Source organism: Caloenas nicobarica, chromosome 2 (assembly GCF_036013445.1).
Source record: "Caloenas nicobarica isolate bCalNic1 chromosome 2, bCalNic1.hap1, whole genome shotgun sequence".
NCBI lineage: Eukaryota > Metazoa > Chordata > Aves > Columbiformes > Columbidae > Caloenas > Caloenas nicobarica.
The window spans coordinates 3,224,131-3,236,497 of NC_088246.1; the positions used below are offsets into that span (position 1 = coordinate 3,224,131).

The window sequence follows — 12,367 nt, forward strand, 5'->3', positions numbered from 1 at the left end:
AATTGAACTTGAAGGGCCAGCTCTTTTGCTCGCGTTGCTTTGTGCTGCTCAAATATGCAGAGCCCCCCGCTCCTTTTTTGTCCCCCGTCCCTAAATAAAACAGGTGATGTGCTGTGACACAGCACCCTAACTGGAGAGGCTCCTCCTAAGCCATGGTTTGCACCCAAGACGTGTCTGTGCAGGGGCCGTGTGGTGTCCAGACAGCAGATCCTGCCCCTCGACACAATTTGTTTCTGGTTGGGGCTGGAAGGAGAGATGCGGAATGTGCTGATGTTATCTGGGCCCAGCGAGCTGTGGGAGTCCTGCACAGGCTTTGGTCTGTTCTGGGCTCAGCTGGGTCCCTGGGGATTTGAGCCAGGGGAAAGGGTGAGCACGGATCTGCCCTGCAGCTGCTGTGGTTCCTCCCCAGTCCACTCTGGAGCCGGTGGTTCCTCCCCAGTCCACCCTGGAGCTGGTGCAACAGCTCAGCCGGGGGGTAGAATCACAGAATCGTTTCGGTTGGAAAAGATACTCAAGATGATCAAATCCAGCCATTAGCCCAACACTGTCACTAACCCATGTCCTTAAGAACCTCATCCCCGTGTCTTTTAAACCCCTCCAGGGATGGTGACTCCACCACTGCCCTGGGCAGCCCTGGGGTGGGGATAGGGCTGGGCTCTTTCACCGTCATTTTTATCTTGTCCCTATTTCTCAAACTGCTTTGCTCAAAGCTCAGTTTTGAGTGTGCAATAGGCACAAGCACCCCCTTTAGATGGTGCGGGGGGTAAGAGCTGCTGCCTGTTACCAGTCTGGGGGGGTGTGGGAGGGGACACAGCCTGAGTGACATGTGTCATCATGGGGGCTCGTTTCTGACCCTCCCTGTGCTGCCCCTGGCTCTCCCTCTGTCCCATCGTCCCCATGTGCTCTGCTGCTCCCTCCATTCCATTTCCTTGGTGTGGGTGAAGCTCCTGCCACCCCATGAATGGTTTAACAGGATTGTGAAAAGCCACTAAAGCCTGGGCAGGGGTTTCTAGGGCATAAGAGCAGGAGAGGCTGAGCTGTAAAACACCCAGACTGGAGGTTGGAGGAGGCAGCAACTGGTGATAAATGAAGTCCGGGGGACGCAGGAGCCCACGGAGGGAGCGTGGCTCAGAGTGGGATGTCAGGATTTGCGTGGGCTCTGGGTTTTTTCTCTGTTGACTGTGCAAACGTGGTTCATCTCCGCTGTAGCTTCCTTCCCAGCCTGCAGCTCCTGGCACTCAGTTCCCATTAAGCACAGCCCTGCACCCAGACACTCCTAGCAGGCACCAGTCACAGCCTGGACCCCCAAAATCCCCAGAAGGGTCATAGAATCATAGAATAGCTGTGGTTGGAAGGGACCTTCAAAGCTCATCCAGTGCGCCCCCTGCCATGAGCAGGGACATCTGCACCAGCTCAGGTTGCTCAGAGCCCCGTCCAGCCTGGCCTGGGATGTCTCCAGGGATGGTTCATCCACCACCTCTCTGGGCAGCCTGGACCAGGCTCTCACCACCCTCAGTGTACAAAATTTCTTCCTCATGTCCTGCCTGAATCTCCCCTCCTTTAGTTTAAAACCATCACCCCTTGTCCTGTTGTAACACGCCCTTCTAAAAAGTGACCCTGAGCTGGGCAGGGTCAGAACCTCCAGCCAGGGAACTCCTGGGTTTGGGGCCCTGTGATGAGTCCCTGGGCTGGATCTGGGGCTGCAGCTGCTCAGACCTAAAAAAACCAGCTCTTTGACCCTGACAGGAGGTTCTCAACCTCCCGCCCCGCTCCAAAAAACAAAAGCATTTTGGGGCAGAGATCACCAAAGCTTCCGACCACTCTTCAGCATCTCTTGCTGCCCGTGTCAGGGAGTGAAGCACGTGGTCATGACTGGGGAGGGGAGCGGGACAGAAGGGCTTTATTTCAGCTCATTGCCCCGATCCTGCGTGTCTCCCCCACAATAAATGCTGTTCTTGTTGGACACTGGGCACGCCTGGTGTCTCCTCCACGTCCCCATCCCTCCTGCCCGGCTAACGAGATGACAAAACCCCACCCAACGCTGCCAAAGCGCAAACCGAGGCCGGTCACCAGCCCAGGGCTTTTGTCCACCAAGATACACAAAACCGCCCTGTCTTAAGCAGGAGAAAATTGCGTCATTAATTGTACAAACGAGGGCCTTGTGCTTGGCACGGCCACTCCGACAGCTGGTGATGCTCCGGCCCGGAGCTGCTGGGGACAACCCCTCTCCATTTAGATCAATATTTCTATTTATGGATGTGAAATTCCCCTTTCTTGGTGCGCCAAGCACGTAAATACTCATGTTTTGAGGTTTAAAATCCTGGATCTCGCTGTTGCAGGGTGGGCATGACCAGGGCAAACATCTACAAGACGCACCCCAGCGCCATCCATCTTCTCCCCACCTGCCAAGGAATTATTTATTGATTTATGTCACCCCATGGGATTTTGGGGGTGATGGTGCCACCTCTGCTTCAAGTCCCACCAGAGATACAGCAGCTCCTGCTTGGCTCTGCCCGAATTAAAAACTTCTTTGGGGATATGTGGGGTGAATGTCACTTTGAGGCAGTCTGGACAGGACTCTGCCCTCTCCTGGAGGTCCCAGGAGGGTGTCCTGCCTGCTCTCCTGCTCATGTGTATGTGTGGAGAGTATGGATGTCCCATGTCACCCTATGGAGACTACCCATTCCCCTGTGGAGAAGGTCCATGGCCCTTGGAGAGCACCCATCACTTCATGGAGAGCACCCATCACCCCATGGAGAAGACCCATGGGGAGCACCATGGCTCCATGGAGAGCACGTGTGGCCCCATGAAGAAGGTCCAGGGCCCTCAGAGCACCCATCACCCCATGGAGAAGACCCATGGAGAGCACCATGGCTTCATCAAGAGCATGTGTGGCCCCATGAAGAAGGTCCATGGCCCTCAGAGCACCCATCACCCCATGGAGAAGGTCCATGGCCCTCAGAGAGCACCCATCACCCCACAGAGAAGGTCCATGGCCCTCAGAGCACCCATCACCCCATGGAGAAGGTCCATGGCCCTCAGAGAGCACCCATCACCCCATGGGGAGCACCCATCACCCCAAGCAGAGCAGAGGTGGCCCATGGAGAACCCCACAGCCTGGCCATCATAAAACCATCATGTCCAAGAGGCAAAACGCCTCCCAGCAGTGCACCAGCCCCCGTTTTATTTTAGAGCTGATGAACTTGAAGGTTTAAGGAAACAAAGTCTTTTCCAGCCATTTCCTGGCAATTACGTGAGAGCACTGAAAGAAGATATTAAAAAATAATAATAAAAATAATAACTGTGTCTGAAGTCTCTTCACGTAAACATGAGGCATCTGCAGCGTTCCCGGCATCGCAGCCGGCACCCACCCCATAGTACCCTCGGTGCTAAATCACCTCTGGATGGAGGGATCCAGGGAGCGATGGGGGTGCCTGGGCACCCACTGTCCTTTCTGGGCTGGGCTGGACACCCGGGGGGAGCTGTGGGCAGGGAAGGGACAGCTGCCATCAACAAACACCATCACAGAAACATTTTGGTTGGAAAGACCCCCAAGATCATGGAGTCCAACCATTAACCCACCCCTGGCAATAACCCACATCCCTGAGAACCTCATCTCCACATCTGTCCAACCCCTCCAGGGATGGTGACTCCAGCACTGCCCTGGGCAGCCTGTTCCAATGCCCCACAGCCCTTTGGGGAAGAAATTGTCCCCCAGATCCAACCTCAACCTCCCCTGGCGCAACTTGAGGCCGTTTCTTTGTGTCCCTGTCTCCCCTCAGCTCCTGTTCTCCAGCTGAACCCCCAGCTCCCTCAGCCGCTCCCATCACACTTGTGCTCCAGCCCCTTCCCCAGCTCCGTTCCCTTCTCTCAACTCGCTCCAGCACCTCCAGGCCTTTCTTGGCGTGAGGGGCCCAAAACTGACCCAGGATTCGCGGTTTGGCCTCCCCAGTGCCCAGCACAGGACGGTCACTGCCCTGGGCCTGCTGGCCACACCAGTGCTGGTCCCAGCCAGGATGCTGGTGGCCTCTTGGCCACCTGGGCACACGCTGGCTCATGTTCAGCCGCTGTCACCAACACCCCCAGGGCCTTTTCTGCCGGGCAGTGATTTCCAGCCATGGGGTTGTTGTGACCCATGTGCAGGACCCGGCACTTGGCCTTGTTGAACCTCATACAACTGGCCTCAGCCCATTGATCCCCAATGCCCTTTGCCAGGTTCAGCCCAAACAACTACAGTGCTACGGCTTTTTTTTAATTTAATAATCTTAAAAAATATATAACCTATGCGAACTCTCCCCGGAAAAACAAAGCAAAACGAAACAAAAGAAAAAACCAAACCAAACAAGCTCCCTCTCAGTCCTCCGAATCGGTGTCGTGGCGTTGCCGGAGCCCGCGGGATGAAGGGGACCGGCTCCTGCTCCTCTTCCTCGCCCTGTGCCGCGGGGACGGGTGCCGACCGCGGGGGTCCCGGCTCCGGCTGCGCCGCCGGCGCGAGGGGCTCCTGCCCGAACCGCGGCTGCCGGCGGAGGACCCGCTGTTGTGCCGGCGCCGGCTGTGCCGCGACGCCTCGGGACGCTGCTGGGTTTTCCGTCGGTGGTGCCTGCGGGGGTGGAGGGGTTAAGTGACAGCGGGGACGATGGGGACGCCAACAAGCCGATTTGGGGGATGAAAAAGGGATTTTGGAAAGGCAGGAGGTGCCGAGGAGGCAGCCTGATGCCAGCCGTGACCTTGGCGTTCTCCTAAATCCTTCATCCCCCTCCCCACGACCAGGGTCTTCATCCCAACCCATCTACCTCTCGTCCTGCTCCGAAGAAGAATCAGAAGACGATGGGGCAGCATCCTTCTTGTGATGCTTGTCCTTCTTCTTCTCCTTCTTATGTTTCTTCTTTTTCTTCTTCTTTTTCTCCTTTTTGGATTTCTTGTTGCCCTCTGGTCTGTGGGGAAGCGATCAGACCCTAAGGATCCTGCACATCCCTCCGGCTCCTCCAAACACTCATTCCCATCCCTCCCTCCAGGCACATCCCACCACGTCCCTCTGCGGCCAAGGAGAAGCCCCCAGCCAAAAAACAATACATATTCTGGGGGGCAAACCAGGTTTTTGGGGTGATTCAGGCAGATACAGAAGCAGCCCAATGCCAAATGGAGCCAGAGAAGCATTTTGCAAACTATTCTCCCCCCAAAAAAGGCCATTTTTGGTGGTTTCCCACCAAAGGGGTGGTCCCCGTTCTCACCGTTTCTCCTCCACCTTCTCCTCCTTCTCCTGCTTTTTCTTGGGACCAGACGTCTCAGGGCTGCTGAAGACTTTTTGGTGCTGGGGTTTGAAGAGCAGGGGGGGGAAATACAGTGAGCTCCTGGCTTCGAATTACAAGAAAAAGGGACTTTCCCCCTTTAAAAATGAAAATCAATTTGGAAAAGAATTGAAACAAAAATTAAATCTGCGAAAAAAAAATTAAAATCCCCACAAGAGCCGCTCCTCAATTCAAACCCCACCAATTAACGCTGCGCAAACAGGACGCGGGGAGCTCTGCGCTCCAACCACCAGCTTTTGTTTTTAAACAAAATATTGCGAGCGCGAGACGGGACTTTTTGCCATTTTCCCTCTCTTTTTTAAACCCAAGGAAGATGTGACCGTACCGTGAAGACAGAGAGCCCCATCTTGGCCGCCTCCTTGTCCTCCTTGGAGAGCATCACCCGGCCGGCGCTGCCGCTGGGGAGAGACATCATGAAACGGCAATGAAACCACCAAAAAAAAAAAAAAAAAAAAAAAGCATAAAAAAGGCAAAATAAATTTTTTAAAAAAGGGGGCGTTTCGGTGCGGGATCCCCCCCGCAAAACCTCGTACCTGGAGCTGCCCAAACCCACCACTCGGTCCACGTCCCGCTGGTCCCGCTCGGCGCCGTCCCGCTTGCAAACCTCGGCCAGGTCCTGAGGGGGAGAGCATCTTCAGAGCACCACACGTTTCGGTTGGAAGAGACCCTCAGGATCGAGTCCAACCATAACCCAACTCTAGCGCTAACCCACGTCCCCAAGAACCTCATCTGAACACCTTTAAAACCCCTCCAGGGATGGTGACTCCAGCACTGCCCTGGGCAGCCTGTTCCAATGCCCCACAGCCCTTTGGGGAAGAAATTGTTCCCCAGATCCAACCTCAACCTCCCCTGGCGCAACTCGAGGCCGTTTCCTCTGGTCCTGGCGCTTGTTCCTGGGGAGCAGAGCCCGACCCCCCCTGGCTCCAAGCTCCTTTCAGGCAGGTCAGAGATCAGAAGGTCTCCCCTCAGCTCCTGTTCTCCAGCTGAACCCCCAGCTCCCTCAGCCGCTCCCATCACACTTGTGCTCCAGCCCCTTCCCCAGCTCCGTTCCCTTCTCTCAACTCGCTCCAGCACCTCAAGGCCTTTCTTGGCGTGAGGGACCCAAAACCGCCCCCAGGATTCAAGGTTTGGCCTCCCCAGTGCCCAGCACAGGACGGTCACTGCCCTGGGCCTGCTGGCCACACCAGTGCTGGTCCCAGCCAGGATGCTGGTGGCCTCTTGGCCACCTGGGCACACGCTGGCCCATGTTCAGCCGCTGTCACCAACACCCCCAGGGCCTTGTCCCCCAGGCACTTTCCAGCCGCTCTTCCCCGATCCTGCAGCGTCCATGGGGTTGTTGTGACCCCCGTGCAGGACCCGGCACTCGGCCTGGTTGAACCTCAGACAATTGGCCTCAACCCATCGATCCAGCCGGTCCAGACCCCTCTGTATGGCCGTCCCACCCTCCAGCACATCAACACTCCACCCAGCTTGGTGTCATCTGCAAACGTACTGAGGGTGCACTCGATCCCCTCATGTAGATCATTGATAAAGAGATTAAACAGCAGTGGCCCCAGTACTGAGCCCTGGGGACACCACTGGTGACCGGCCACCAACTGGACTTGGCTCCGTTCACAACTCTTTGGGCCGGATCTTTACCCATCGCAGATACACCCGTCCAGGCCACGAGCCGCAGCTTCTCCACGAGATGCTGTGGGATACGGTGTGCGTGTCCCCAAAAAATAAAGCGGGGGGTCACCCCTACCCGCGGCGATGCCGGGGGGGACGCGCATACCCCCCCCTCACCTCCTTGCTGAGCCCGGTGGGCTGCCTCTTCATGTTTTTGTAGCCCCTACAAAAACAAAACGGGGTGATGCGGAGGTTGGGGGTGACTTGCACCCCTGTTGTTTTTGTATTTGGGGGGGTGTTGGCTCACAGAGCTGCCATCATGGCCTCCTGCTCGGCCAGGCGGACGGCGGCCAATTCCTCCTCGCGGGACACCGGGGGGGCCGTGTCCTTCTTGCCCTTGGCGTACCAGGTCAGGTCCTTCCCCTTCTGCCACCGACCCACCGGGGCCATCAGGGAGTTCCCTGCGGAACCCAAAAACCTCCATTTGCGCCCCAAAACTGTGTCGGGGGAAGGGGGGGGGGGGCCAGGGAGGATGGGGACGGGACAGGGTGGGGTTTGGCCCAGGTCAGCCCTTACCCAGGTAGTTTTCCCGCTGTTTGTCCGTCTTGACATCCTCCCAGTTGAACTGGTCCTGGCCCCCCCGGACCCCCCCCCGGGATGAGCCGAACATGGTGCTGGACCCCACGGGGGTGTCAGTGGGGAGTGGGGGGTGGTGACACCTGCAATGGGATCAGCGCTGGGTTTGTGTGTCCCCCCCCCGCCCCAGCTTCTCTGTGCAACCCTGGGGGGGGTCTCCTGGAAGTGGGGGGGTTGCAAATGTGGCCCCCCCGGAGGTGGTGGGGTAACCAAAGCCCTGAGCGGGGGCAGCCGAGCACAGGGGAGCTGTGATATCCAGGGGAGGTGAAAAGCCTGGGGGGGGTTGCACAGCACAGGGGGGGCGTTGCAGAGCAGGGAGGGGGTTGCACAGGTGGGTGGGGGGGTGCACAGCACAGGGGGGCGTTGCACAGCCCGGGGGGGGTTGCACAGCAAAGCGGGGGGTTGCACTACAGAGCGGGGGTTTGCACTGCACAGGGAGGGGTTGCACAGTATGGGGGGGGTTGCACAGCACAGCGCGGGGGGGGTTGCAGAGCACACGAGGGGTTTCACTACACAGGGGGTGTTGCACAGTATGGGGGGGGGTTGCACAGCACAGTGGTGGTTGCACGGCCCGGGGGGGGTTGCACACCACGGGGGGGAGTTGCACAGCACAGTGGTGGTTGCACAGCCGGAGGGGGGTTGCACAGCAAAGCGCGGGGGGGTTGCAGAGCACAGGAGGGGTTTCACTACACAGGGCGAGGTTGCACAGCACGGGGGCGGGGTTTGCACAGTACGGGGTGGGGGGCACAGCACGGGGGGGCGTTGCACAGCCCGAGGGGGTTGCACAGCACAGCGCGGGGGGGTTGCAGAGCACAGGAGGGGTTTCACTACACAGGGGGGGGTTGCACAGCACGGGGAGGGATTTGCACAGCACGGGGGGGCGTTGCAAAGCACGGCGGGAGTTGCACAGCACAGCGGTGGTTGCACGGCCCAGGGACGCCGTAAACACCCGCCCGGGGATCCCCGCCGTCCCGGGGGCTGCACGCCCGTGGCTCCGAGAGCAGAAAGCGGCCGCGAACCGCGGGGACACCCGCGGGGACACCCGCGGGGACACACTCGCGCCCCCCGCCCCGGTTCCCGCCTCTCCCCCCGCCGCACGCACCTCGCGCGCCGCTCCGGGGCCCGCGCGCCCTCCCGCCCCGGCCGCTACCACCGCGCACAGCCGGGGGGGGGCGCCGGGAAGAGCAGCGGGAGATACCACCGAGCGCGGGGGGAGCCGCGGAGCTCCCGGCTGCTCCCTGGAATCATTTTGGTTGGAAATTTTTTTTCTTTTTTTTTATTTTAATCATCGAATCCAACCATTAACAATCTCGATATACAGCTGCTAGAAGGGTGATGCCTGACCCCAACAGAAAACTGTGGCTTTTGTCCCGAAACATTCCACGACATTGCACACAAATTCAGCTTCACATCCCCAATATGAAATTTTAGAGCCCCTATTAAGCAGAATAATTAAAACTGCTTTTAACTTCACGAGGAAGAGAACATTTAGAAGCGAGTATATTCATTAATATGAACTTGGGCATCAGTGAAACTACATTTATCTACATTCGAGCTGGAATTAAATTGGGAGAAGGAGACTGATAGGGACTTCATGCCAACGGGACAATGTTGATCAGGGATTAAGCTGGGGGGTTATTTTTTGTAATGATTTTCTGTTATTATGAACACAGCGTAGTGAAGAAGAATCTGTGAAAGTGAGTCCACGTTCAGGGGACGGAGGTGCCACCCCAGGCAAAAAAAAAAAAAACAAACCACAGAATGACACCACAGCGACTCGCTTCCCGTTGTTCATTTATTTAAATTTTATTCCAGCTCCTCACTTCTTCCAGAACTTCTTGTAGGTGTCCAGGTCGATGCCCTCGAAGGTCTCCTCCGCCTCGGCCTTGGGTTTGCTGGGGAAGTGCCGGCGCAGCCGTGCCCTGCGCTCCTCCTCGGGCAGCGTGTTGCTGTCCAGGGGCAGCTGGAGGGGACACGTAAAATGGTGTGAAACCCCCCCATGGCCCCACCAAACCCCCCGCCGCCCCCCCAGCCTCACCATGAGGATCCTCTTGGGCTCCCTGTAGCGCAGGCGGACGGTGGAGCCGTCGGTTTTGACCAGCAGGACGGGGTAGAGGCGTCCGTAGCGCTGTCGGTGCAGGTGGGAGATGGCGGCGCGGTTGGAGTTGCCGCGGACGGGGGCGACGATGGACGGCAGGAGCTTGGGGACGGCGTCGAGGCGCAGGGCGCTGGTGGGATGGGGAAGGGACCGTGGTCAGTCGTGGCTTGCGGGAGGTCAACATGGTGGGGGACACCAAACCCACAGAATCACAGACTGGTTGGGGTTGAAGGGACCTCTGGAGATCATCCAGTCCAACCCACCTGCTCACGCAGGGTCACCAGAGCAGATCACACAGGGTCGTGTCCAGGTGGGTTTGAATGTCTCCAGAGAAGGAGACTCCACAACCTCTCTGGGCAGCCTGGTCCAGGCTCTGGCACCTCACAGTAAAGAAGTTTCTCCTCATATTCAGATGGAACCTCCTGTGTTTCAGTCTGTGCCCATTGCCCCTCATCCTGTCACTGGGCACCACTGAAAGGAGTCTGGTCCTCTGACATCCACCCTGGAGATATTTATAACCATTGATGAGATCCCCTCTCAGCTTCTCTTCTCCAGCTGAACAGCCCCAGCTCTCTCCGTGTCTCCTCATCAGAAAGATGCTCCAGACCCTTCAGCATCTTTGTAGCCTCTGCGGGACTCTCTTCAGTAATTCCGTAGAATCATAAAATAATTTGGGTTGGAAGGGACCTTCCCAGCTCCCCCAGTGCCCCCCCTGCGATGAGCAGGGACATCTGCACCAGCTCAGGTTGCTCAGAGCCCCGTCCAGCCTGGCCTGGGATGTCTCCAGGGATGGTTCATCCACCGCCTCTCTGGGCAACCTGGGCCAGGCTCTCACCACCCTCATCATAGAAAAATTTACTTATTTTCCTTCTTAAACTGGGGAGCCCAGAGCTGGGCACGCAACTCCAGATGCAGCCTCACCAGGGTAGGAACAACCTCCCTCGACCTGCTGCTCACACTCTTCCTCATGCACCCCAGGTACCGTTGGCCTCTTGGCCACAAGGGCACACTGTTGACTCATGGTCAACCTGTTGTCCACCACAACTCCCAAGTCCTTCTCTGCAGAGCTGCTTTCCAGCAGGTCCATCCCAAACTGTACTGGTGCTGGGGGCTGTTCCTCCCCAGGTGCAGGACCTGACACTGGCCCTTGATGAAGGCAACGGAGCTGCTGAGGCTCCTGCTGAAGGACACGGTCACTCGAGTCCTGTGTCCGGTTCTGGGCTCCCCGGTTTACGAAGGACAAGGACTTACTGGAGGGAGTTCAGCGGAGGCTACGAAGATGGGTCTGGAGCATCTTTCTGATGAGGAGAGATTGAGAGAGTTGGGGCTGTTCAGCTGGAGAAGTTGAGAGAGGATCTCATCAATGTTTATAAATATCTCCACGGTGGGAGTCAGAGGATGGACCAGACTCTGTTCAGTGGTGCCCAACGACAGGATGAGGGGCAACGGGCACAGACTGAAACACAGGAGGTTCCATCTGAATATGAGGAGAAACTTCTTTCCTGTGAGGGGCCAGAGCCTGGACCAGGCTGCCCAGAGAGGTTGTGGAGTCTCCTTCTGTGGAGACATTCAAACCCACCTGGACACGACCCTGTGTGATCTGCTCTGGTGACCCTGCGTGAGCAGGTGGGTTGGACTGGGTGATCCCCAGAGGTCCCTCCCAACCCAAATCACCCTGTGGCTCTGTGACCCGTCCCCGGGGGTCACCGCCACCCCCCACTCTCACCTCAGTGCCCGGCTCGCGGCCGCCATCCCGGCCCAGGCGAGGACGGACCCTCCACGTACGCCCTGGCAGCGGGAGGTGGGGCTCCTGGGGACACCCTGGGGACAAGCAGCTCTCCTGGGGCGGACGGGGGTGACAGCCCCGTGTCCCCATCCCAGCGCGGCCACACGGGACCCCTCCCCACCCCTGCCATGGTTCGGCCCCATCATCGCAGAATCATTTTGGTTGGAAAAGACCCTCGAGATCATGGAGTTCAACCGTAACCAAACACTGTCACTAACCCACTAAACCGCCCCAGGGATGGTGACTCCACCACTGCCCTGGGCAGCCTGTTCCAATGCCCCACAGCCCTTTTCGTAAATAAATTGTTCCCAAGATCCAACCTCAACCTCCCCTGGCGCAACTCGAGGCCATTTCCTCTCATCCCATCACTTGTTCCCGGGGAGAAGAAACCAACCCCCTTCATGCTACAACCTCCTTTCAGATAACATCTCCCCCCGCCCCAATCATGGTTCAGCCCCATGACATCTCCCCCCGCCCCAATCATGGTTCAGCCCCATGACATCTCCCCCCGCCCCAATCATGGTTCGGCCCCATGACATCTCCCCCCGCCTCAATAATGGTTCGGCCCCATGACATCTCCCCCCGCCCCAATAATGGTTCGGCCCCATGACATCTCCCCCCGCCCCAATCGTGGTTCAGCCCCACGGTGGCCCCGCCCCCAGGCCCAATACATTTCCCCCCCCCCCCCGCCCCACTCTGGTTCAACCCAGGGTGATTTCCCCCCCACCCCGCTGTAGTTCGGCCCACCACGCTCCAGCCCGCAGCCAGACCCCACGCTGCTCCCCCCCAATCCATCCCCATGTCCCCCCCGCACCGTCCGGTCCCGCCGCCCCCTCACTCACCGGCCGCCCCCCCCGCGCCAACTCGTGGTCCGCCCCGCCGCCCTCCGCTCACGTGATCGCCCCCTCCCCCTGACGTCAGCACGCGTGC

The 12,367-nt window shown here is 58.3% G+C and overlaps 2 protein-coding genes across 2 annotated transcripts; both read right to left on the minus strand.

Annotated features, from left to right (window-relative positions):
• Positions 1–4,247: 4,247 nt before the first annotated feature.
• On the minus strand, positions 4,248–8,694 carry C2H1orf35 (chromosome 2 C1orf35 homolog). Its single transcript, XM_065628123.1, has 9 exons — positions 8,656–8,694; positions 7,494–7,636; positions 7,225–7,378; positions 7,095–7,140; positions 5,843–5,925; positions 5,635–5,707; positions 5,232–5,311; positions 4,794–4,934; positions 4,248–4,600 (listed from the first exon to the last, which is right to left on the minus strand). The coding sequence occupies exons 2-9, from the start codon at positions 7,585–7,587 to the stop codon at positions 4,354–4,356; spliced, it is 918 nt and encodes a 305-aa protein (XP_065484195.1). The 5' UTR covers positions 7,588–7,636; positions 8,656–8,694; the 3' UTR covers positions 4,248–4,353.
• Positions 8,695–9,334: 640 nt separating this feature from the next.
• MRPL55 (mitochondrial ribosomal protein L55) lies at positions 9,335–12,349 on the minus strand. Its single transcript, XM_065628461.1, has 4 exons — positions 12,280–12,349; positions 11,378–11,472; positions 9,592–9,781; positions 9,335–9,516 (listed from the first exon to the last, which is right to left on the minus strand). The coding sequence occupies exons 2-4, from the start codon at positions 11,401–11,403 to the stop codon at positions 9,373–9,375; spliced, it is 360 nt and encodes a 119-aa protein (XP_065484533.1). The 5' UTR covers positions 11,404–11,472; positions 12,280–12,349; the 3' UTR covers positions 9,335–9,372.
• Between the last annotated feature and the right edge of the window lie 18 nt (positions 12,350–12,367).

Bases quoted from the DNA above. Each gene is read 5' to 3' on its own strand.
- MRPL55 (XM_065628461.1), bottom strand. From the start codon at position 11,403: ATGGCGGCCGCGAGCCGGGCACTGAG. The intron at 9,782-11,377 runs GTGAGAGTGGGG...CCATCCCACCAG, and splicing joins GCCGCGAGCCGGGCACTGAG to CGCCCTGCGCCTCGACGCCG. The intron at 9,517-9,591 runs GTGAGGCTGGGG...TGTCCCCTCCAG, and splicing joins AGCCCAAGAGGATCCTCATG to CTGCCCCTGGACAGCAACAC.
- C2H1orf35 (XM_065628123.1), bottom strand. From the start codon at position 7,587: ATGTTCGGCTCATCCCGGGGGGGGGTCCGGGGGGGCCAGGACCAGTTC. The intron at 7,379-7,493 runs GTAAGGGCTGAC...TGGGTTCCGCAG, and splicing joins ACAGCGGGAAAACTACCTGG to GGAACTCCCTGATGGCCCCG. The intron at 5,926-7,094 runs GTGAGGGGGGGG...TCTCCCCCTCAG, and splicing joins CCACCGGGCTCAGCAAGGAG to GACCTGGCCGAGGTTTGCAA.